The following is a 25759-nucleotide window of genomic DNA, read 5'->3' on the forward strand; positions in this document are numbered from 1 at the left end:
GTAACTACCCCGCTACGTTGTAACTACCCCTTTACGTTGTAAATACCCTGGTACGTTGTAAATACCCCGGTACATTGTAACTACCCTTGTACGTTGTAACTACCCAGATACGTTGTAAATACCACGGTACGTTGTAACTACCCGGTACATTGTAAATACCCCGGTACGTTGTAAATACCCCGGTACGTTGTAAATATCCCGGTACGTTATAACTAACACGGTACATTGTAACTACCCCGGTACGTTATTACTAACCCGGTACATTGTAACTACCCCTGTACGTTGTAAATACCCCGGTACGTTGTAACTACCCCGGTACGTTATAACTACCCCGGTACGTTGTAACTACCCCTTTACGTTGTAAATACCCTGGTACGTTGTAAATACCCTGGTACGTTGTAACTACCCCTGTACGTTGTAACTACCCAGATACGTTGTAACTACCCAGATACGTTGTAAATACCACGGTACATTGTAACTACCCGGTACATTGTAAATACCCCGGTACGTTGTAAATACCCCGGTACGTTGTAACTAACACGGTACATTGTAACTACCCCGGTACGTTATTACTAACCCGGTACGTTGTAACTACCCCTGTACGTTGTAAATACCCTGGTACGTTGTAACTACCCAGATACGTTGTAACTACCCGTGTACATTGTAACTACCCCTGTACGTTGTAAATACCCGTGTACATTGTAACTACCCCTGTACGTTGTAAATACCCCGGTACGTTGTAACTACCCCGGTAAGTTGTAACTACCCCGGTACGTTGTAACTATCCAGATATGTTGTAAATACCCCGGTAGGTTGTAACTACCCCGGTACGTTGTAACTACCCCGGTAGGTTGTAACTACCCCGGTAGGTTGTAACTACCCCGATACGTTGTAAATACCCCGGTACGTTGTAACTACCCCGGTATGTTGTAACTACCCCGGTACGTTGTAACTACCCCGGTACGTTGTAACTACCCTGGTACGTTGTAACTACCCCGGTACGTTGTAACTACCCGGTACGTTGTAACTACCTCTGTACGTTGTAACTACCCCTGTACGTTGTAAACACCCCTGTACGTTGTAACTACCCCTGTACGTTGTTAACTACCCTGGTACGTTGTAACTATCCCTGTACGTTGTAACTAATCCTGTACATTGTATCTACCCCTGTCTGTTGTAACTACCCCTGTACGTTAAAACTACCTCTGTACGTTGTAACTACCCCTGTACGTTGTAACTACCCCGGTACGTTGTAACTACCCCTGTACGTTGTAACTACCCCTGTACATTTGTAACTACCCTTGTACGTTGTAACTACCCCTGTACGTTGTAACTACCCCTGTACGTTGTAACTACCCCTGTACGTTGTAACTACCCCTGTACGTTGTAACTACCCTGGTACATTATAACTACCCCTGTACATTATAACTACCCCTGTACGTTGTAACTACCCTGGTACATTATAACTACCCCTGTACATTGTAACTACCCCTGTACGTTGTAACTATGCCTGTACGTTGTAACTACCCCTGTACGTTGTATCTACCCCTGTACGTTGTAGCTACCCCTGTACATTATAACTACCCCTGTACGTTATAACTACCCCTGTATGTTGTAACTACCCTGGTACATTATTACTACCCCTGTACGTTGTAACTACCTTGGTATGTTGTAACTACCCCTGTACGTTGTAACTACCCCGGTACGTTGTAACTACCCTGGTACGTTGTAACTACCCCGGTACGTTGTAACTACCTCTGTACGTTGTAACTACCATGGTACATTGTAACTACCCCTGTACGTTGTAACTACCCGTGTACGTTGTAACTACCCTGGTACGTTGTAACTACCCCGGTACGTTGTAACTACCTCGGTATGTTGTAACTACCCCTGTATGTTGTAACTACCTCGGTACGTTGTAGCTACTCCAGTACGTTGTGAACTACCCCTGGTACGTTGGTACTACCCTGAGTACGTTGTAACTACCCCTGTATAATTGTAACTACCCCTGGTACGTTGTAACTACCCTGGTACGTTGTAACTACCCCGGTACGTTGTAACTACCCCTGTACGTTGTAACTACCCTGGTACATTATTAACTACCCGGTACGTTGTAACTACACTGATACGTTATAACTACCCGGTACGTTGTAACTACACTGGTACGTTATAACTACCTCGGTACGTTGTAAATACCCCGGTACGTTGTAGCTACCCCTGTACGTTGTAAGTACCCCGGTACGTTGTAACTACTCCAGTACGTTGGTACTACCCTGGTACGTTATAACTACACTGGTACGTTGTAACTACTCCAGTACGTTGTAACTACCCTGGTACGTTGTAACTACCCCTGATAAGTTATAACTACCCCTGTACGTTGTAACTACCCCTGTACATTGTAAATACCCCGGTACGTTGTAAATACCCCGGTACGTTGTAACTACCCCTGTACGTTGTAACTACCCCTGTACGTTGTAACTACCCCTGTACGTTGTAACTACCCCTGTACGTTGTAAATACCCCGGTACGTTGTAACTACCCCGGTACGTTGTAACTACCCCTGTACGTTGTAAATACCCTGGTACCTTGTAACTACCCCGATACGTTATAACTCTCCTGGTACGTTGTAACTACCCCTGTACATTGTAACTACCCTGGTACGTTGTGACTACCCCGATATGTAACTACCCCTGTACGTTATAACTACCCCGGTACGTTGTAACTACCCCAGTATGTTATATTTACCCCGGTACATTGTAACTACCCCGATATTGTAACTACCCCGGTACGTTGTAACTACCCGGTATGTTGTAACTACCTCTGTATTGTAACTTACCCTGGTACATTGTAACTACCCCTACGTTGTAACTACCCCTGTACGTTGTAACTACCCTGGTACGTTGTAACTACCCCTGTACGTTGTAACTACCCGGTACGTTGTAACTACCCCTGTACGTTGTAACTACTCCTACGGTACGTTGTAACTACCCTGGTACGTTGTAACTACCTGTAATGTTGTAACTACCCCTTGTACATTGTAACTACCCCTGTACGTTGTAAATACCCCGGTACGTTGTAACTACCCTGGTATGTTGTAACTACCCTGTACGTTGTAACTACCCCTGTACTTGTAACTACCCTGTACGTTGTAACTACCCTGGTACGTTGTAACTACCCTGGTACGTTGTAACTACCCCTGTACGTTGTAACTACCCCTGTACGTTGTAAATACCCCGGTACGTTGTAACTACCCTGGTACGTTGTAACTACCCCTGTACGTTGTAACTACCCCAGTACGTTGTAACTACCCCGTACGTTGTAACTACCCTGGTACGTTATAACTACCCTGGTACGTTGTAACTACCCCAGTACGTTGTAACTACTCCCTGGTACGTTGTAACTACCCCTGTAAGTTGTAACTACCCCTGTACGTTGTAACTACCCGTACGTTGTACTATTGTACGTTGTAAACTACCCCGGTACGTTGTAATACCCCGGTACGTTTGTAACTACCCCTGTACGTTGTAAATACCCTGGTACGTTGTAACTACCCCTGGTACGTTGTAACTACCCCTGTACGTTGTAAATACCCTGGTACGTTGTAATACCCCTGTACGTTGTAACTACCCTGTACGTTGTAAATACCCCTGGTACGTTGTGTAACTACCCCTGTACGTTGTAACTACCCCTGGTACGTTGTTACCCGAGTGTAACTACCCCTGTACGTTGTAACTACCCTGGTACGTTGTAAACTACCCCGGTACATTGTAACTACCCTGTACGTTGTAACTACCCTGGTACGTTGTAAATACCCCGGTACGTTGTAACTACCCCTGTACGTTGTAACTACCCCTGTACGTTGTAACTACCCCTGGTACGTTTGTAACTACCCCGGTATGTTGTAACTACCCCGGTACGTTGTAAACTACCCCTGTACGTTGTAACTACCCCTGGTACGTTGTAACTACCCTGGTACGTTGTAACTATCCCTGGTACGTTGTAACTATCCCTGTACGTTGTAACTACCCTGATACGTTGTAACTACCCCTGTACGTTGTAACTACCCTGGTACGTTGTAACTACCCTGGTACGTTGTAACTACCCCTGTACGTTGTAACTACCCCTGTACGTTGTAACTACCCCTGTACGTTGTAACTACCCCGGTACGTTGTAACTACCCCTGTACGTTGTAACTACCCTGGTACGTTGTAACTACCCCTGTACGTTGTAACTACCCCTGTACGTTGTAACTACCCTGGTACGTTGTAACTACCCTGGTACGTTGTAACTACCCTGGTACGTTGTAACTACCCCTGTACGTTGTAACTACCCTGGTACGTTGTAACTACCCCTGTACGTTGTAACTACCCCTGTACGTTGTAACTACCCTGGTACGTTGTAACTACCCTGGTACGTTGTAACTACCCCTGTACGTTGTAACTACCCCTGTACGTTGTAACTACCCCGGTACGTTGTAACTACCCCTGTACGTTGTAACTTCCCCGGTACGTTGTAACTACCCTGGTACGTTGTAACTACCCCTGTACGTTGTAACTACCCCTGTACGTTGTAACTACCCCTGTACGTTGTAACTACCCCTGTACGTTGTAACTACCCCTGTACATTGTAAATACCCCGGTACGTTGTAACTACCCCGGTACGTTGTAACTACCCCGGTACGTTGTAACTACCCTGGTACGTTGTAACTACCCCTGTACGTTGTAACTACCCCTGTACTTGTAACTACCCTGTACGTTGTAACTACCCCTGTACGTTGTAACTACCCCGGTACGTTGTAACTACCCCTGTACGTTGTAACTACCCCGGTACGTTGTAACTACCCTGGTACGTTGTAACTACCCTGTACGTTGTAACTACCCTGGTACGTTGTAACTACCCCGGTACGTTGTAACTACCCCTGTACGTTGTAACTACCCCGGTACGTTGTAACTACCCCGGTACGTTGTAACTACCCCGGTACGTTGTAACTACCCCGGTACGTTGTAACTACCCTGGTATGTTGTAACTACCCCTGTACGTTGTAACTACCCCGGTACGTTGTAACTACCCCGGTACGTTGTAACTACCCCGGTACGTTGTAACTACCCCTGTATGTTGTAACTACCTCAGTACGTTGTAACTACCCCGGTACGTTGTAACTACCCCGGTACGTTGTAACTACCCCTGTACGTTGTAACTACCCTGTACGTTGTAACTACCCCGGTATGTTGTAACTACCCCTGTACGTTGTAACTACCCCTGTACGTTGTAACTACCCTGGTACGTTGTAACTACCCCGGTACGTTGTAACTACCCTGTACGTTGTAACTACCTCTGTACGTTGTAAATACCCCTGTATGTTGTAACTACCCCTGTACGTTGTAACTACCCTGGTACGTTGTAACTACCCTGGTACGTTGTAACTACCCCTGTACGTTGTAACTACCCCGGTACGTTGTAACTACCCGGTACGTTGTAACTACCCCGGTACGTTGTAACTACCCCGGTACGTTGTAACTACCCCGGTACGTTGTAACTACCCCGGTACGTTGTAACTACCCCGGTACGTTGTAACTACCCCGGTACGTTGTAACTACCCCGGTACGTTGTAACTACCCCGGTACGTTGTAACTACCCCGGTACGTTGTAACTACCCCGGTACGTTGTAACTACCCCGGTACGTTGTAACTACCCCGGTACGTTTGTAACTACCCCGGTACGTTGTAACTACCCCGGTACGTTGTAACTACCCGGTACGTTTGTAACTACCCTGTACGTTGTAACTACCCTGGTACGTTGTAACTACCCCGGTACGTTGTAACTACCCCGGTACGTTGTAACTACCCTGGTACGTTGTAACTACCCCTGTACGTTGTAACTACCCCGTACGTTGTACTACCCCTGGTACGTTGTAACTACCCCTGTACGTTTGTAACTACCCCTGTACGTTGTAACTACCCTGGTACGTTGTAACTACCCCTGTACGTTGTAACTACCCCTGTACGTTGTAACTACCCCTGTACGTTGTAACTACCCTGGTACGTTGTAACTACCCCTGTACGTTGTAACTACCCCTGTACGTTGTAACTACCCTGGTACGTTGTAACTACCCCGGTACGTTGTAACTACCCTGTACGTTGTAACTACCTCTGTACGTTGTAAATACCCCGGTATGTTGTAACTACCCCTGTACGTTGTAACTACCCCTGTACGTTGTAAATACCTGGTACGTTGTAACTACCCCCGATACGTTATAACTACCCCGGTACGTTGTAACTACCCCTGTACGTTGTAACTACCCCGGTACGTTGTAACTACCCCTGTACGTTGTAACTACCCCTGTACGTTGTAACTACCCCGGTACGTTGTAACTACCCCTGTACGTTGTAACTACCCCGGTACGTTGTAACTACCCTGGTACGTTGTAACTACCCCGGTACGTACCCGTACGTTGTAACTACCCCTGTACGTTGTAACTACCCCTGTACGTTGTAACTACCCTGTACGTTGTAACTACCCCTGTACGTTGTAACTACCCCTGTACGTTGTAACTACCCTGGTACGTTGTAACTACCCCTGTACGTTGTAACTACCCCTGTACGTTGTAACTACCCCGGTACGTTGTAACTACCCTGGTACGTTGTAACTACCCCTGTACGTTGTAACTACCCCGGTACGTTGTAACTACCCCGGTACGTTGTAACTACCCCGGTACGTTGTAACTACCCCGGTACGTTGTAACTACCCCGGTACGTTGTAACTACCCCTGTACGTTGTAACTACCCTGGTACGTTGTAACTACCCCGGTACGTTGTAACTACCCCGGTACGTTGTAACTACCCCGGTAGGTTGTAACTACCCCGGTACGTTGTAACTACCCCGGTACGTTGTAACTACCCCGGTACGTTGTAACTACCCCGGTACGTTGTAACTACCCCGGTACGTTGTATCTACCCCGGTACGTTGTGTCTACCCCGGTACGTTGTAACTAACCCGGTACGTTGTAACTACCCCGGTACGTTGTAACTACCCCGGTACGTTGTAACTACCCCGGTACGTTGTAACTACCCCGGTACGTTGTAACTACCCCGGTACGTTGTAACTACCCCTGTACGTTGTAACTACCCCGGTACGTTGTAACTACCCCGGTACGTTGTAACTACCCCTGTACGTTGTAACTACCCTGGTACGTTGTAACTACCCCTGTACGTTGTAACTACCCCTGTACGTTGTAACTACCCTGGTACGTTGTAACTACCCCGGTACGTTGTAACTACCCCTGTACGTTGTAACTACCCCGGTACGTTGTAACTACCCTGTACGTTGTAACTACCTGTGTACGTTGTAACTACCCTGTACGTTGTAACTACCCCTGTACGTTGTAACTACCCTGGTACGTTGTAACTACCCATGTACGTTGTAACTACCCCTGTACATTGTAACTACCCCGGTACCGTTATCTACCCGGTACGTTTAAACTACCCCTGTACGTTGTAACTACCCCGGTACGTTGTAACTACCCCTGTACGTTGTAACTACCCTGGTACGTTGTAACTACCCCGTGTACGTTGTAACTACCCCGGTACGTTGTAACTACCCCTGTACGTTGTAACTACCCCTGTACGTTGTAACTACCCTGTACGTATGTATGTAACTACCCCGATTGTAACTACCTGTAGTTTAACTACCCCGGTATTGTTCATTTTGTAACTATCCCGTACGTTGTAACTACCCTGTACGTTGTTGAGAGATGAAGTTTAAACTACCCACTGTGTTGTATCTCCCCGTCATTTATCTACCCGTATATGTAAACTGTACATAAGTGAATGTACATGGTGTATATCTATTGACAGATATGTAAACTGTACATTAGTGAAGTACATGGTGTCATCAAATTGTTTCTTATTTTTGACTCATTATCTATTGACAGATATGTAAACTGTACATTAGTGAAGTACATGGGTGTATCTATTGACAGATATGTAAACTGTACATTAGTGAAGTACATGGTGTATCTATTGACAGATATGTAAACTGTACATTAGAGAAGTACATGGTGAATCTATTGACAGATATGTAAACTGTACATTAGTGAAGTACATGGTGTTATCTATTGACAGATATGTAAACTGTACATTAGTGAAGTACATGGTGTATATCTATTGACAGATATGTAAACTGTACATTAGTGAAGTACATGGTGTATATCTATTGACAGATATGTAAACTGTACATTAGTGAAGTACATGGTGTATCTATTGACAGATATGTAAACTGTACATTAGTGAAGTACATGGTGTATATCTATTGACAGATATGTAAACTGTACATTAGTGAAGTACATGGTGTATATCTATTGACAGATATGTAAACTGTACATTAGTGAAGTACATGGTGTGTATCTATTGACAGATATGTAAACTGTACATTAGAGAAGTACATGGTGTATATCTATTGACAGATATGTAAACTGTACATTAGTGAAGTACATGGTGTATCTATTGACAGATATGTAAACTGTACATTAGTGAAGTACATGGTGTATTCTATTGACAGATATGTAAACTGTACATTAGTGAAGTACATGGTGTGTATCTATTGACAGATATGTAAACTGTACATTAGTGAAGTACATGGTGTGTATCTATTGACAGATATGTAAACTGTACATTAGTGAAGTACATGGTGTGTATCTATTGACAGATATGTAAACTGTACATTAGTGAAGTACATGGTGTGTATCTATTGACAGATATGTAAACTGTACATTAGTGAAGTACATGGTGTATCTATTGACAGATATGTAAACTGTACATTAGTGAAGTACATTGTGTGTATCTATTGAGATATGTAAACTGTACATTAGTGAAGTACATGGTGTATATCTATTGACAGATATGTAAACTGTACATTAGTGAAGTACATGGTGTATATCTATTGACAGATATGTAAACTGTACATTAGTGAAGTACATGGTGTGTATCTATTGACAGATATGTAAACTGTACATTAGTGAAGTACATGGTGTATATCTATTGACAGATATGTAAACTGTACATTAGTGAAGTACATGGTGTATCTATTGACAGATATGTAAACTGTACATTAGTGAAGTACATGGTGTATATCTATTGACAGATATGTAAACTGTACATTAGTGAAGTACATGGTGTATCTATTGACAGATATGTAAACTGTACATTAGTGAAGTACATGGTGTATATCTATTGACAGATATGTAAACTGTACATTAGTGAAGTACATGGTGTATCTATTGACAGATATGTAAACTGTACATTAGTGAAGTACATGGTGTGTCTATTGGCAGATATGTAAACTGTACATTAGTGAAGTACATGGTGTGTCTATTGACAGATATGTAAACTGTACATTAGTGAAGTATATGGTGTGTCTATTGACAGATATGTAAACTGTACATTGTGTAAGTACATGGTGTTCTATTGACAGATATGTAAACTGTACATTAGTGAAGTACATGTGTTCTATTGACAGATATGTAAACTGTACATTAGTGAAGTACATGGTGTGTTCTATTGACAGATATGTAAACTGTACATTAGTGAAGTACATGGTGTGTCTATTGACAGATATGTAAACTGTACATTAGTGAAGTACATGGTGTGTATTATTGACAGATATGTAAACTGTACATTATGAAGTAATGGTGTGTATCTATTGACAGATATGTAAACTGTACATTAGTGAAGTACATGGTGTGTCTATTGACAGATATGTAAACTGTACATTAGTGAAGTACATGGTGTATCTATTGACAGATATGTAAACTGTACATTAGTGAAGTATATGGTGTATATCTATTGACAGATATGTAAACTGTACATTAGTGAAGTACATGGTGTATATCTATTGACAGATATGTAAACTGTACATTAGTGAAGTACATGGTGTATATCTATTGACAGATATGTAAACTGTACATTAGTGAAGTACATGGTGTGTATCTATTGACAGATATGTAAACTGTACATTAGTGAAGTACATGGTGTGTATCTATTGACAGATATGTAAACTGTACATTAGTGAAGTACATGGTGTATATCTATTGACAGATATGTAAACTGTACATTAGTGAAGTACATGGTGTATATCTATTGACAGATATGTAAACTGTACATTAGTGAAGTACATGGTGTATATCTATTGACAGATATGTAAACTGTACATTAGTGAAGTACATGGTGTATCTATTGACAGATATGTAAACTGTACATTAGTGAAGTACATGGTGTATATCTATTGACAGATATGTAAACTGTACATTAGTGAAGTACATGGTGTATATCTATTGACAGATATGTAAACTGTACATTAGTGAAGTACATGGTGTATCTATTGAAGATATGTAAACTGTACATTATGAAGTACATGGTATATCTATTGACAGATATGTAAACTGTACATTAGTGAAGTACATGGTGTGTCTATTGACAGATATGTAAACTGTACATTAGTGAAGTACATGGTGTGTATCTATTGACAGATATGTAAACTGTACATTAGTGAAGTACATGGTGTGTCTATTGACAGATATGTAAACTGTACATTAGTGAAGTACATGGTGTATATCTATTGACAGATATGTAAACTGTACATTAGTGAAGTACATGGTGTATATCTATTGACAGATATGTAAACTGTACATTAGTGAAGTACATGGTGTGTCTATTGACAGATATGTAAACTGTACATTAGTGAAGTACATGGTGTATATCTATTGACAGATATGTAAACTGTACATTAGTGAAGTACATGGTGTATCTATTGACAGATATGTAAACTGTACATTAGTGAAGTACATGGTGTGTCTATTGACAGATATGTAAACTGTACATTAGTGAAGTACATGGTGTATATCTATTGACAGATATGTAAACTGTACATTAGTGAAGTACATGGTGTATATCTATTGACAGATATGTAAACTGTACATTAGTGAAGTACATGGTGTATATCTATTGCAGATATGTAAACTGTACATTAGTGAAGTACATGGTGTATCTATTGACAGATATGTAAACTGTACATTAGTGAAGTACATGGTGTAATCTATTGACAGATATGTAAACTGTACATTAGTGAAGTACATGGTGTATATCTATTGACAGATATGTAAACTGTACATTAGTGAAGTACATGGTGTATATCTATTGACAGATATGTAAACTGTACATTAGTGAAGTACATGGGTATATCTATTGACAGATATGTAAACTGTACATTAGTGAAGTACATGGTGTATATCTATTGACAGATATGTAAACTGTACATTAGTGAAGTACATGGTGTGTATCTATTGACAGATATATAAACTGTACATTAGTGAAGTACATGGTGCATATCTATTGACAGATATGTAAACTGTACATTAGTGAAGTACATGGTGTGTATCTATTGACAGATATGTAAACTGTACATTAGTGAAGTACATGGTGTATATCTATTGACAGATATGTAAACTGTACATTAGTGAAGTACATGGTGTATATCTATTGACAGATATGTAAACTGTACATTAGTGAAGTACATGGTGTATATCTATTGACAGATATGTAAACTGTACATTAGTGAAGTACATGGTGTGTATCTATTGACAGATATGTAAACTGTACATTAGTGAAGTACATGGTGTATATCTATTGACAGATATGTAAACTGTACATTAGTGAAGTACATGGTGTATATCTATTGACAGATATGTAAACTGTACATTAGTGAAGTACATGGTGTATATCTATTGACAGATATGTAAACTGTACATTAGTGAAGTACATGGTGTATATCTATTGACAGATATGTAAACTGTACATTAGTGAAGTACATGGTGTATATCTATTGACAGATATGTAAACTGTACATTAGTGAAGTACATGGTGTATATCTATTGACAGATATGTAAACTGTACATTAGTGAAGTACATGGTGTATATCTATTGACAGATATGTAAACTGTACATTAGTGAAGTACATGGTGTATATCTATTGACAGATATGTAAACTGTACATTAGTGAAGTACATGGTGTATCTATTGACAGATATGTAAACTGTACATTAGTGAAGTAGTACATGGTGTATATCTATTGACAGATATGTAAACTGTACATTAGTGAAGTACGTTGTGTATATCTATTGACAGATATGTAAACTGTACATTAGTGAAGTACATGGTGTATATCTATTGACAGATATGTAAACTGTACATTAGTGAAGTACATGGTGTATATCTATTGACAGATATGTAAACTGTACATTAGTGAAGTACATGGTGTATCTATTGACAGATATGTAAACTGTACATTAGTGAAGTACATGGTGTATATCTATTGACAGATATGTAAACTGTACATTAGTGAAGTACATGGTGTATATCTATTGACAGATATGTAAACTGTACATTAGTGAAGTACATGGTGTGTATCTATTGACAGATATGTAAACTGTACATTAGTGAAGTACATGGTGTGTATCTATTGACAGATATGTAAACTGTACATTAGTGAAGTACATGGTGTTATCTATTGACAGATATGTAAACTGTACATTAGTGAAGTACATGGTGTATATCTATTGACAGATATGTAAACTGTACATTAGTGAAGTACATGGTGTATCTATTGACAGATATGTAAACTGTACATTAGTGAAGTACATGGTGTGTCTTTAGACAGATATGTAAACTGTACATTAGTGAAGTACATGTGTATATCTATTGACAGATATGTAAACTGTACATAGTGAAGTACTGTGTGTCTCTTACAATAGTAAAGTACATTAGTGAAGTGTTATATCTATTGACAGATATGTAAACTGTACATTAGTGAAGTACTTGGTGTGTCTATTGGCAGATATGTAAACTGTACATTAGTGAAGTACATGGTGTGTCTTTTGGCAGATATGTAAACTGTACATTAGTGAAGTACATGGTGTATATCTATTGACAGATATGTAAACTGTACATTAGTGAAGTACATGGTGTATCTATTGACAGATATGTAAACTGTACATTAGTGAAGTACATGGTGTATATCTATTGACAGATATGTAAACTGTACATTAGTGAAGTACATGGTGTATATCTATTGACAGATATGTAAACTGTACATTAGTGAAGTACATGGTGTATATCTATTGACAGATATGTAAACTGTACATTAGTGAAGTACATGGTGTATATCTATTGACAGATATGTAAACTGTACATTAGTGATGTACATGGTGTATATCTATTGACAGATATGTAAACTGTACATAAGTGATGTACATGGTGTATATCTATTGACAGATATGTAAACTGTACATTAGTGAAGTACATGGTGTATATCTATTGACAGATATGTAAACTGTACATTAGTGAAGTACATGGTGTGTCTCTTAGCAGATATGTAAACTTTACATTAGTGAAGTACGTAGTGTATATCTATTGACAGATATGTAAACTGTACATTAGTGAAGTACTTGGTGTGTCTATTGGCAGATATGTAAACTGTACATTAGTGAAGTACATGGAGTATATCTATTGACAGATATGTAAACTGTACATTAGTGAAGTACATGGTGTATATCTATTGACAGATATGTAAACTGTACATTAGTGAAGTACATGGTGTGTATCTATTGACAGATATATAAACTGTACATCAGTGAAGTACATGGTGTGTATCTATTGACAGATATGTAAACTGTACATTAGTGAAGTACATGGTGTATATCTATTGACAGATATGTAAACTGTACATTAGTGAAGTACATGGTGTATATCTATTGACAGATATGTAAACTATACATTAGTGAAGTACATTGTGAATTTCTCTTGACAGATATGTAAACTGCACATTAGTGAAGTACATGGAAAAACACAAAGTCAAGCCAGAGAGTAAACAATTCCACTTGGTAAGTTTTTTGAAATCTTTAAAGTATGCATGTTTTTAAGGTTGTGAGACTTTGTTGGCTTGATAAATAGTGAATTATTTAAAGATGCTCCACTGCTGATAAATGGTATTTTTTTCTCTATCAAAAACAGTAGCAGACAATTTAGTTTTTGGCGAGGTAATCACCTCGCCTCTGTGATCGTGGTTGCAAAATTATCTTTCAGTCAATTTCCTCAATATGATTGGCTAAGAACTTGCTCGCAGACACTAGCGCTCCTAATGGCAGTGTATTCAACAACTCTTTGATTTTACCAGGAATTTTAAATAGCAAATTTTGAATACGAAAGTTACTGAAATAGGTGTATCTGTAATGTTGAAATAGGAATAGTAGATTACTGCTTTCATATCCGTACCATATACACTATCCAAATGATCTTAGGTTGGAAAATTTTCACTTGAATTGTTTTCATTGTATCAAGACTTTTCGTCCCGAAAATGTTGTTTACAATGCATGAAGACGTTTCGTCCTGAAAATGCTTCGCTTCGCCCCACGTGTTTAGTCCCTACTAGTGACAATTATCCCGCAACGGAAAAAATGAAATCAATGTTTCACCTCAAACATCAAAATTGTTACAATAATGATTTTTAGCTTCAGGCTATTGTGATCATGGGTGACCTACTTACTCCAAACTGCCTTTTCTACTACTAGGCTACCTACTTCCTGACTGCTCTGTGTAGCCTGTGTTTAATACACAACTACATCTATATCCACCTTGCTTTCTGTGTGTATATATACACACACAATCTAAGCACACTAGTGAATCCCCCATCTAACTTACATAATCTCTGATAATGATATTACAAATTACTTACTATCTAAGGCTTATAGACCTCAGAGTAATAAAGTAAAATAATCAGAGTTTCTTTCTGTGTAAATTAAAATAATGTTTTTAAATGATTGTTGAATGCAGATCTGAGATAAAAGACAATATAGCTGCTCTCAAGTGTGAATGATTTTACCTACATATGAGTGAATATGTGCAACAAGAGTGTTGGAAAAACATTTATTTCAATGAATATAAGACTTGCTTTCTTTATATTTTGAAATATTTTCTTTCATTTTTAAGAGTTTTTATGAAAAAGAATGTCAAACAAAACATAAATGTATTTTCTGTGATCAGTTGAATATTTTTGAAATAATTCATATCAAAATCGGTCACAAGACATTTGACTTTCGATAGATACTCAATGCCTTAAATTAAGCTTAATTTTCTAGGACATACAGTATCTGTTTTCTGGGCATCTGCCTAACAGCGTAATGTTTTTATGATAAATGGATTACCGGAAGTAAGATATTTATCATTAGGAAATTATTATCTTTTTAACATAGATAATAATTATAAAATCCGAATGGTGTATCATAATGTCATATAATGAACATAACTTGAAACTAAAAATCATATTTGATTATTATTTGTGGCATTACTGCAAAAATTATTACATTTACATCTATAGTGAAGTGAAACAGGTACATATGGTCAGACCATAAAGCCAATTTGTGGTCTACGATTTCATTTCAATTTTAACAGGTTGTTTGTAATTGTTAAGTAATTTCTGCAGGTGTGTATCCCTCTTTCCATACATAAAGTGTAAAAAATGACAATTTTACACTACGTAATTTCTGTGTTGTACCAATTGGACGATTTTCATCAAACCATATGGTTTTCTGTAGATTACTGAAGAAAAAATATGCCAAATTTTTCGTACAGTTTAGATATGGCACATTTAACCTAAAATGTAACCGGCATATTTTTGTGTCAATTTCACAGATAAAAAATTTGGAGAAACTCTCTTTTCACTAGTATGCATTTTTTTGTGGAGATAAGTTTTCTGTACTTTAAGCTAACAACAAATTTGTCTAATATTAGAAGATACTCCTTTTGTTACAAACCTGATTTATTACTATTTTCATCAAATATTATCATAAGGTTATAAACTTTATCATTTGGTGAATTTCAATATCTTTTTACAATTGAAATGTTTCAAATGGATATTGTAGGTTTGATAAAATAGAAATAAACAATTTATTAGTAACTATATAAAAAATTGATTGAGCTAAACGAGAAATGATCAGATGATCCGAAGTACCAGTACTTCATTGTTTTATGATATTTTCCAAAATTTACCTTTCACTTTGGGAATTATTGTAAGCATATTTAAAAAACAAACTAAGATCAAGGGTCTTAGAACGGTCAATAGAATGTTTAGACAAAAATATTTGGATGTATTAAACAAAATGTAGTTAAAGTTTGCTGATTAAAAGCTGTTAAACTATTACAGAATTATGAACATTCTGTACTCTGTAGAAAGAGATATTACATCTAATATTACTTACTGGTAACTGATCAGACTGTTTCTGCAAATTTTAACAAGATATGAATTAACTCATTACTAACATTTTCAGTATCAAATAATTTTTATGGAGATGCTTACAGTGATGTACTACCCGATATCAAAGCTGACTTATAACACCAAACACATATGAAATAGAAAACAAATCCAGATTCACAAAATATGACATTTTCTTGATAATGCATAGACTTTAGTTCTTAGAGATTTACTAAGACTCTCTGATTTTTCCAGAGCCATAAACTATTGTCTACCTATAATTTTACACAGCTGTCTTTTCATATATTTTGAAAAATATAAAGTTCATTTAGATTGTCATGTTCACGTGATCATGTACCAAAATAAATAGAGTTACCATGCTTCACTGAACTTCAGATTGTACAATATTAATAAACCATTTCTATAAGTTATCAAGATAAATTACTTCAATATCCAAGAGGTTTACTCAAGAAACTATGACTATTAAAAAAATTAAACGTCTGAGGGACTTTTTCAAAAGAAAACATTTTTGAAGGTGTAGGTTGTAGTGATTTTCGTTGTTTTCATTGGTCTTATTGTCTGAATACCTGCAAATTAAACTTTATAACATGCCTTAAGCTCTCAGTACTTTCAGTACTTTGATTGTAATTTGAATCATATTAGGTCGGGAGCAAATAAATTTCAGGACGAAATGGCGATTTGTTTATCACGGCTGCGCTATGCCACATGTACGTGTAAATCCACAATGGAAGAAAGACAACTCTAAGAAATTTTAGGATAAACTTTGTCAACTGATCAAATAGGGCGTGGCAGAAGATAAGATGGACATTTTCTAAATGTCCAAGGTGGCGTAATCTTCCAACTTACGGCAGTTGATAAGGTATGAATATTTACCACATCCGTAATTATCGATAATTTTATAAGCACATGTATACATTATCAGATTATATATACATATTAAAGCACGTTTAGAGGTTGTCACTAAAAACATTTTAGCCTCTTTCATCACATGTAGGCCTACAGGAGCTTGACGTTCTGATAATATATATAACATATTCAGTAAACTACGTAATTAACGAAGTAAATTTTTGGTCCGAATGACAAAAATCATACATAAAATGTTCGTATAACTCGAAGTGAGATTTTTTTGGACTACTACATTTGTAGATCGATGAAAATGCCGATTTCTTTTTCATTATTCTACCGTAGAACGGCAATTAAAAATCTGTTTCAATTTACAACAAACGTGGAGAAAACTGTTAAATGTTTAGCGATTATCCTGAGTTATATTTTATCAACAATCATCAGAGATTAGCAATTAAAACTTACATAAACATACTCCCGATTCTCACTGGCATTGTGTGATCACTCGAGCGGAACTAATCTCTACCACTTGGCACTGCAGTCTTACAAATGCAGTCACACAAAAGCCTACACGATCACTGTTTTTAGTGCGATTACATCTTTGGGTATGAACAATACTAGTTCTTTGAACTTTTTATTCAGCAAAATAAACTTATCAACGTGCCCATGCACACATGCATATGCGTATACTTATACTTCTTTGTGCACATTATCAGATACATTATATGACAACTGCTGTATTACAATCAATTTATGAAGGACAAAACTCCAAAGAACAGGAGGACTAAAGAACAACAGAAAATAAATTTCAATAATATTTTACTCTAAACTGGTATTGTTATTTATAAAAAAAATGTTTAATTATATGATATTAGCCTTTTCAGTAATTACTCTGTTAATACATTTATTGTTTCCTTATGTTTTACAGAATGTCTACATGCAAGTATCATTTCAATTGGAACCAGTCCAGGAGAAAAATTGTGTAAACAAAATGAAAGAAATAATTTTCAACTGTGGTAGCTTAATACTGTATAGTTTTTGATCTGAAAATAATTACTATCATCATATTCAAATTCCATATATATAATAATTTAATGTTGTAAACATGATCCAAATAATTACCACCATCTTCTTCATTCCATATATATACAATACACATTAGTGTTGTGATTTGTGAATTTTACTTTAATATGCATATACTTGGTATTTGTTTATTTTCTATGACATGTACATGCTTGAAATAAAAAGAATAAATAAAACATTAAATTTATAACACAATATGACATTAGTTGTTAATATTTTTAGAAAACATGTTTAGATTATCGTTAATAATACACTAATCATCATCTTCGGCATAATTTATTCAAAATAAATTGAATATTAATTTGCATAACACAGGTTGTCTTATGTTTTCCCTCCTTGACTATCAATCTTCTCTGATCACTATGAAAGTGGTGATTTTACCTTTTTCTGTCACCACATGAACTGCCCTTAAATCAATTACATCCAATGCAATGAGACATACTGCATTTATTATAACGCTGTAAGGCAATTCTGCAAGATCAGCTTACATTGTTTATTTACATTGAACATATACATGCACAGTATGGTACCTTATTTATATCTCCTTTCCTATTTTCAATCTACCTTGGAATCTTATCTGGCGGAAAAAGAATGTTAATTGTCTGACAACTATTGACAAATTATTTACAGATAATATTGAAATGTATCCCAAACTTTTTATCATTTTATATGCCGATGACACTGTTTTACAACAAATGTTAAACGGATTTGAACAATATTGCATTACATGGAAATTATAACCTAATATCAGAAAGATAAAAGTTGTAATATTCTCAAAATGTAAATTGGCCCAACAACACCAGTTTACGTTATGGGATATAGAATTATTTTGATAAGAAGGGTATACATATCTAGGTATATTTTTTAACATTAATGGTAGCATTTTTAAAGAAAAGTAAAAAACTGCTGAACAAACAATTAAATCAGTGTCTACTATTTTAAGAAACAGGAATGTATCTCTTCCTGTTGATTTTAAACTGAAAATATTTAGTCACTTGTAATGCCAGTTTTATTATACTCATCAGAAGTATGGGGATTTGAAAATACAAATATTGTAGAAAAAATTATTTGTAATTTCCTAAAGTTAAGAAAGTGTATAAAACAATTCATGGTCTATGACGAGCTAACAAGATACCCAATTGATATTGGAATAAAATGTAGAATGATTGCTTTTTGTCATAATGTATACTTTACATGAAAATAGACCAGACATTTTTTAAATGGCTGTGAGATGTTTAAGATATTTTATCCAGAGCTAGTTTAAATCATGTTTGGATATATCAATCAACTTGCTGTTTTACAAAAGAATAATTACAAAAAACTTGTTAAAAGTAGACCAATTGACCAATTTATTCAGGAATTGTATGACTATATTGATAAGTCTTCTAGAGGACTGACATATTATATATTTAAGACATTTTGACATAGAAAAATATGCCTCTTGTCTGTCTCTGCTGCAAAACAATACTTGTTAACTGATTCTGTGGTCCCAGGAACTTGATGAGAATAGTAACTCAGAATGGATATTTTAATTGACATCAAATTAACAAGGAAAAGGTTAAAGATGCTATAAAATCATTTGGCATATAACATCATAGGAAATATTAGAATGGGCTCCCAAAAGATGTGTTTCTTATTTAACACCTTGGTGTCCAAGGAATCCTCAAAAGTCCAAACTGGAAGGAACACTAGCAAAATTTATTTCTTATTGTCCAAAAAAAGAGTTGACTTTAGAAATATATCATCCAATAATTGAGACCGAGCCATTTTTACAAAAATTACTTACTTTACACCATTACCACCAATGAAAAGTTTGAGCTTCTAATTTTACTTCAAGATAGAAATAAAAAAATAATTCAATCTGAAAAAATCCTGTGACACTATGTCCTATTTGGAATAAAATAGATTATTTTGTATTATTTTTGTGTGTTAATTGACATAAATATACATGATTGAACACCAATTATTGTTCAAATGATGAGTATCATTTATACTCTCTTTCTCATCTTTAAAAAAACAACGTGTTTTTGATACCTCTACGAAATGAAAGAAAATAGCATAATTTTCTGGCAACTTGTGAAAAGCAAATAGTTAATATATGATTTTGTTGAATTATGAAGGGATTTTTTTTCAAATTAACAGCAACAAGAATGTCTATTGTTACGTCATGAGAATGTCGGTTTTTTTCGGGTCATTCTTAAAAAAATTTTCATAGAGGTATGAAACAAAAAGAGTCAGCCAATCAGAAAGTCAAATTTAGTATGAAACAAAGAAAAATTAATTATAAATCGGTGAATGTCAACAGGAAACATTATGATATGTGATGGATAAATGAAATCAACAGGACTTATGTAGGCAAGATATTAAAGGATGTGCCAAATCATGTGGGATTTCTCTGGGTATTCTGGTACCTCCCACTGTTCAGACCCCTCGTGCGCTTATATCAGGGCCATCAAAAGTTATTTGTATAAGCTCTATAACTTGTTTCACAATTGATGTAAAATAAATAAAGATTATAAAGATATGGCTTCCTTCTTGCCTTCAGCAAAGTGTTTACAATAATTATTTTGAAATTAAGATAAAATATTGGACTGTGAAATTGTGACGAAAATGTTGGTCTGGCATGGAAAATTTTCAAATTACTATTGATCATAATTCACTGTTCCCATTACAGCTACAGAAGTTACTAACAATGGACCCGACAAAGAGGATTACGTCTGAACAGGCGATGAAGGATCCTTATTTCTTAGAGGATCCATTACCGTCACAAGAGTACGTACAACTGGAACAGGGATAGGGTCAATAAACTGTGGTGAAGGATAAACAGGGATAGGGTCAATAAACTGTGGTGAAGGATAAACAGGGATAGGGTCAATAAACTGTGGTGAAGGATAAACAGGGATAGGGTCAATAAACTGTGATGAAGGATAAACAGGGATAGGGTCAATAAACTGTGGTGAAGGATAAACAGGGATAGGGTCAATAAACTGTGGTGAAGGATGAACAGGGATTGGGGAGGGGGGTGTTAATTAGAGAAAAAAAAAGTGCTTGAGAAATAGGGATATTACAAGAAAGATTGAGGCTTATAAAAGCAGATGATACACGTCCTTCACAAGAATATGTAGTATGAAAAAGAATGATGAATGACATGAAAGAGAAAGAGCCGTGAAGGTGTGGTGAAGAAAATAAAGATGTGTTGATGGTTTGGGATACAAGTTGGAGAAAAGACCTAGGAGTTTTTAAGCTACAGTCAAATGAGTACATGGCATAGGTAATAGAGAAACAGAGTTAAGGTCAAGGTTATATATGGATGAGGGGGAGATTAGAGATAAGAGAGAATAGGAGAGATGGTTTAGGAAGAATAGGAGAGAAACAGTCATGTGTAAAACAGGGAGGAAGAGATGGTGAGGGAGAAAAAAAGATTTTGGGTTGATGAGAAGTGAACAAGTTAAGGGGTTTAGGAAGAAATAAATGTACTGATCCATTGTTAAAAAGTTGATTTTTGTAAAAAAATTATTATTTCTTTCATTTACATAATTTACTTTCAGTGTTTTTGAAGGAAAAGTGATTCCTTATCCAAAACGTGAATTTCTAACAGACGACGATGATGACAAAGCAGATACAGGGGCCAGTAAAGTTGGTGATAAGGTATGTCACATTCTGGTCCATACTGTCATTCATATACACAGGGGCGAGTAAAGTTGATGATAAGATATGTCACATTCTGGTCCATACTGTCATTCATATACACAGGGGCGAGTAAAGTTGGTGATAAGATATGTCACATTCTGGTCCATACTGTCATTCATAAACACAGGGGCGAGTGAAGTTGGTGATAAGATATGTCACATTCTGGTCCATACTGTCATTCATATACACAGGGACCGGTAAAGTTGGTGATAAGATATGTCACATTCTGGTCCATACTGTCATTCATATACACAGGGGCGAGTAAAGTTGGTGGTAAGATATGTCACATTCTGGTCCATACTGTCATTCATATACACAGGGGCGAGTGAAGTTGGTGATAAGATATGTCACATTCTGGTCCATACTGTCATTCATAAACACAGGGGCGAGTAAAGTTGGTGATAAGATATGTCACATTCTGGTCCATACTGTCATTCATATACACAGGGGCGAGTAAAGTTGGTGATAAGATATGTCACATTCTGGTCCATACTGTCATTCATATACACAGGGGCGAGTAAAGTTGGTGATAAGATATGTCACATTCTGGTCCATACTGTCAATCATATACACAGGGACCGGTAAAGTTGGTGATAAGATATGTCACATTCTGGTCCATACTGTCATTCATATACACAGAGGCCGGTAAAGTTGGTGATAAGGTATGTCACATTCTGGTCCATACTGTCATTCATATACACAGGGGCCGGTAAAGTTGGTGATAAGATATGTCACATTCTGGTCCATACTGTCATTCATATACACAGGGACCGGTAAAGTTGGTGATAAGATATGTCACATTCTGGTCCATACTGTCATTCATATACACAGGGACCGGTAAAGTTGGTGATAAGGTATGTCACATTCTGGTCCATACTGTCATTCATATACACAGGGGCGAGTAAAGTTGGTGATAAGATATGTCACATTCTGGTCCATACTGTCAATCATATACACAGGGGCAAGTAAAGTTGGTGATAAGATATGTCACATTCTGGTCCATACTGTCATTCATATACACAGGGACCGGTAAAGTTGGTGATAAGGTATGTCACATTCTGGTCCATACTGTCATTCATATACACAGGGGCGAGTAAAGTTGGTGATAAGATATGTCACATTCTGGTCCATACTGTCAATCATATACACAGGGGCAAGTAAAGTTGGTGATAAGATATGTCACATTCTGGTCCATACTGTCATTCATATACACAGGGACCGGTAAAGTTGGTGATAAGATATGTCACATTCTGGTCCATACTGTCATTCATATACACAGGGACCGGTAAAGTTGGTGATAAGATATGTCACATTCTGGTCCATACTGTCATTCATATACACAGGGGCCGGTAAAGTTGGTGATAAGGTATGTCACATTCTGGTCCATACTGTCATTCATATACACAGGGGCGAGTAAAGTTGGTGATAAGATATGTCACATTCTGGTCCATACTGTCAATCATAAACACAGGGGCGAGTGAAGTTGGTGATAAGATATGTCACATTCTGGTCCATACTGTCATTCATATACACAGGGGCGAGTAAAGTTGGTGATAAGATATGTCACATTCTGGTCCATACTGTCATTCATAAACACAGGGGGGAGTGAAGTTGGTGATAAGATATGTCACATTCTGGTCCATACTGTCATTCATATACACAGGGGCGAGTAAAGTTGGTGATAAGATATGTCACATTCTGGTCCATACTGTCATTCATAAACACAGGGGGGAGTGAAGTTGGTGGTAAGATATGTCACATTCTGGTCCATACTGTCATTCATATACACAGGGGCGAGTGAAGTTGGTGATAAGATATGTCACATTCTGGTCCATACTGTCATTCATAAACACAGGGGCGAGTAAAGTTGGTGATAAGATATGTCACATTCTGGTCCATACTGTCATTCATATACACAGGGGCGAGTAAAGTTGGTGATAAGATATGTCACATTCTGGTCCATACTGTCATTCATATACACAGGGGCGAGTAAAGTTGGTGATAAGATATGTCACATTCTGGTCCATACTGTCAATCATATACACAGGGACCGGTAAAGTTGGTGATAAGATATGTCACATTCTGGTCCATACTGTCATTCATATACACAGAGGCCGGTAAAGTTGGTGATAAGGTATGTCACATTCTGGTCCATACTGTCATTCATATACACAGGGGCCGGTAAAGTTGGTGATAAGATATGTCACATTCTGGTCCATACTGTCATTCATATACACAGGGACCGGTAAAGTTGGTGATAAGATATGTCACATTCTGGTCCATACTGTCATTCATATACACAGGGACCGGTAAAGTTGTCACATTCTGGTCCATACTGTCATTCATATACACAGGGGCGAGTAAAGTTGGTGATAAGATATGTCACATTCTGGTCCATACTGTCAATCATATACACAGGGGCAAGTAAAGTTGGTGATAAGATATGTCACATTCTGGTCCATACTGTCATTCATATACACAGGGACCGGTAAAGTTGGTGATAAGATATGTCACATTCTGGTCCATACTGTCAATCATATACACAGGGGCGAGTAAAGTTGGTGATAAGATATGTCACATTCTGGTCCATACTGTCAATCATATACACAGGGGCAAGTAAAGTTGGTGATAAGATATGTCACATTCTGGTCCATACTGTCATTCATATACACAGGGACCGGTAAAGTTGGTGATAAGATATGTCACATTCTGGTCCATACTGTCATTCATATACACAGGGACCGGTAAAGTTGGTGATAAGATATGTCACATTCTGGTCCATACTGTCATTCATATACACAGGGGCCGGTAAAGTTGGTGATAAGGTATGTCACATTCTGGTCCATACTGTCATTCATATACACAGGGGCGAGTAAAGTTGGTGATAAGATATGTCACATTCTGGTCCATACTGTCAATCATATACACAGGGGCGAGTGAAGTTGGTGATAAGATATGTCACATTCTGGTCCATACTGTCATTCATATACACAGGGGCGAGTAAAGTTGGTGATAAGATATGTCACATTCTGGTCCATACTGTCATTCATAAACACAGGGGGGAGTGAAGTTGGTGATAAGATATGTCACATTCTGGTCCATACTGTCATTCATATACACAGGGGCGAGTAAAGTTGGTGATAAGATATGTCACATTCTGGTCCATACTGTCATTCATAAACACAGGGGGGAGTGAAGTTGGTGGTAAGATATGTCACATTCTGGTCCATACTGTCATTCATATACACAGGGGCGAGTAAAGTTGGTGATAAGATATGTCACATTCTGGTCCATACTGTCATTCATATACACAGGGGCGAGTAAAGTTGGTGATAAGATATGTCACATTCTGGTCCATACTGTCATTCATATACACAGGGACCGGTAAAGTTGGTGATAAGATATGTCACATTCTGGTCCATACTGTCATTCATATACACAGGGACCGGTAAAGTTGGTGATAAGGTATGTGACGTTTTGGTCCATACTGTCATTCATATACACAGGGGCGAGTAAAGTTGGTGATAAGATATGTCACATTCTGGTCCATACTGTCATTCATATACACAGGGACCGGTAAAGTTGGTGATAAGATATGTCACATTCTGGTCCATACTGTCATTCATATACACAGGGACCGGTAAAGTTGGTGATAAGATATGTCACATTCTGGTCCATACTGTCATTCATATACACAGGGACCGGTAAAGTTGGTGATAAGGTATGTGACGTTTTGGTCCATACTGTCATTCATATACACAGGGGCCGGTAAAGTTAGGGACATGGTATGTCATTAAGACTTGGCTTTATGAAAAAATCAGAAAAG

The 25759-nt window shown here is 37.4% G+C and overlaps 1 protein-coding gene across 1 annotated transcript in view; it reads left to right on the forward strand.

Moving 5' to 3' along the window:
* The window catches only part of LOC138307250 (cyclin-dependent kinase 8-like), a 51741-nt gene that overhangs the window by 13088 nt on the left and 12894 nt on the right, over nt 1-25759 (forward strand). The window contains 3 exon segments of the mRNA XM_069247895.1: nt 13780-13930; nt 20918-21015; nt 21792-21891. Coding sequence (XP_069103996.1) covers nt 13780-13930; nt 20918-21015; nt 21792-21891 — 349 coding nt within the window.

Source organism: Argopecten irradians, chromosome 1 (assembly GCF_041381155.1).
Source record: "Argopecten irradians isolate NY chromosome 1, Ai_NY, whole genome shotgun sequence".
Taxonomy (NCBI): Eukaryota; Metazoa; Mollusca; class Bivalvia; order Pectinida; family Pectinidae; genus Argopecten; species Argopecten irradians.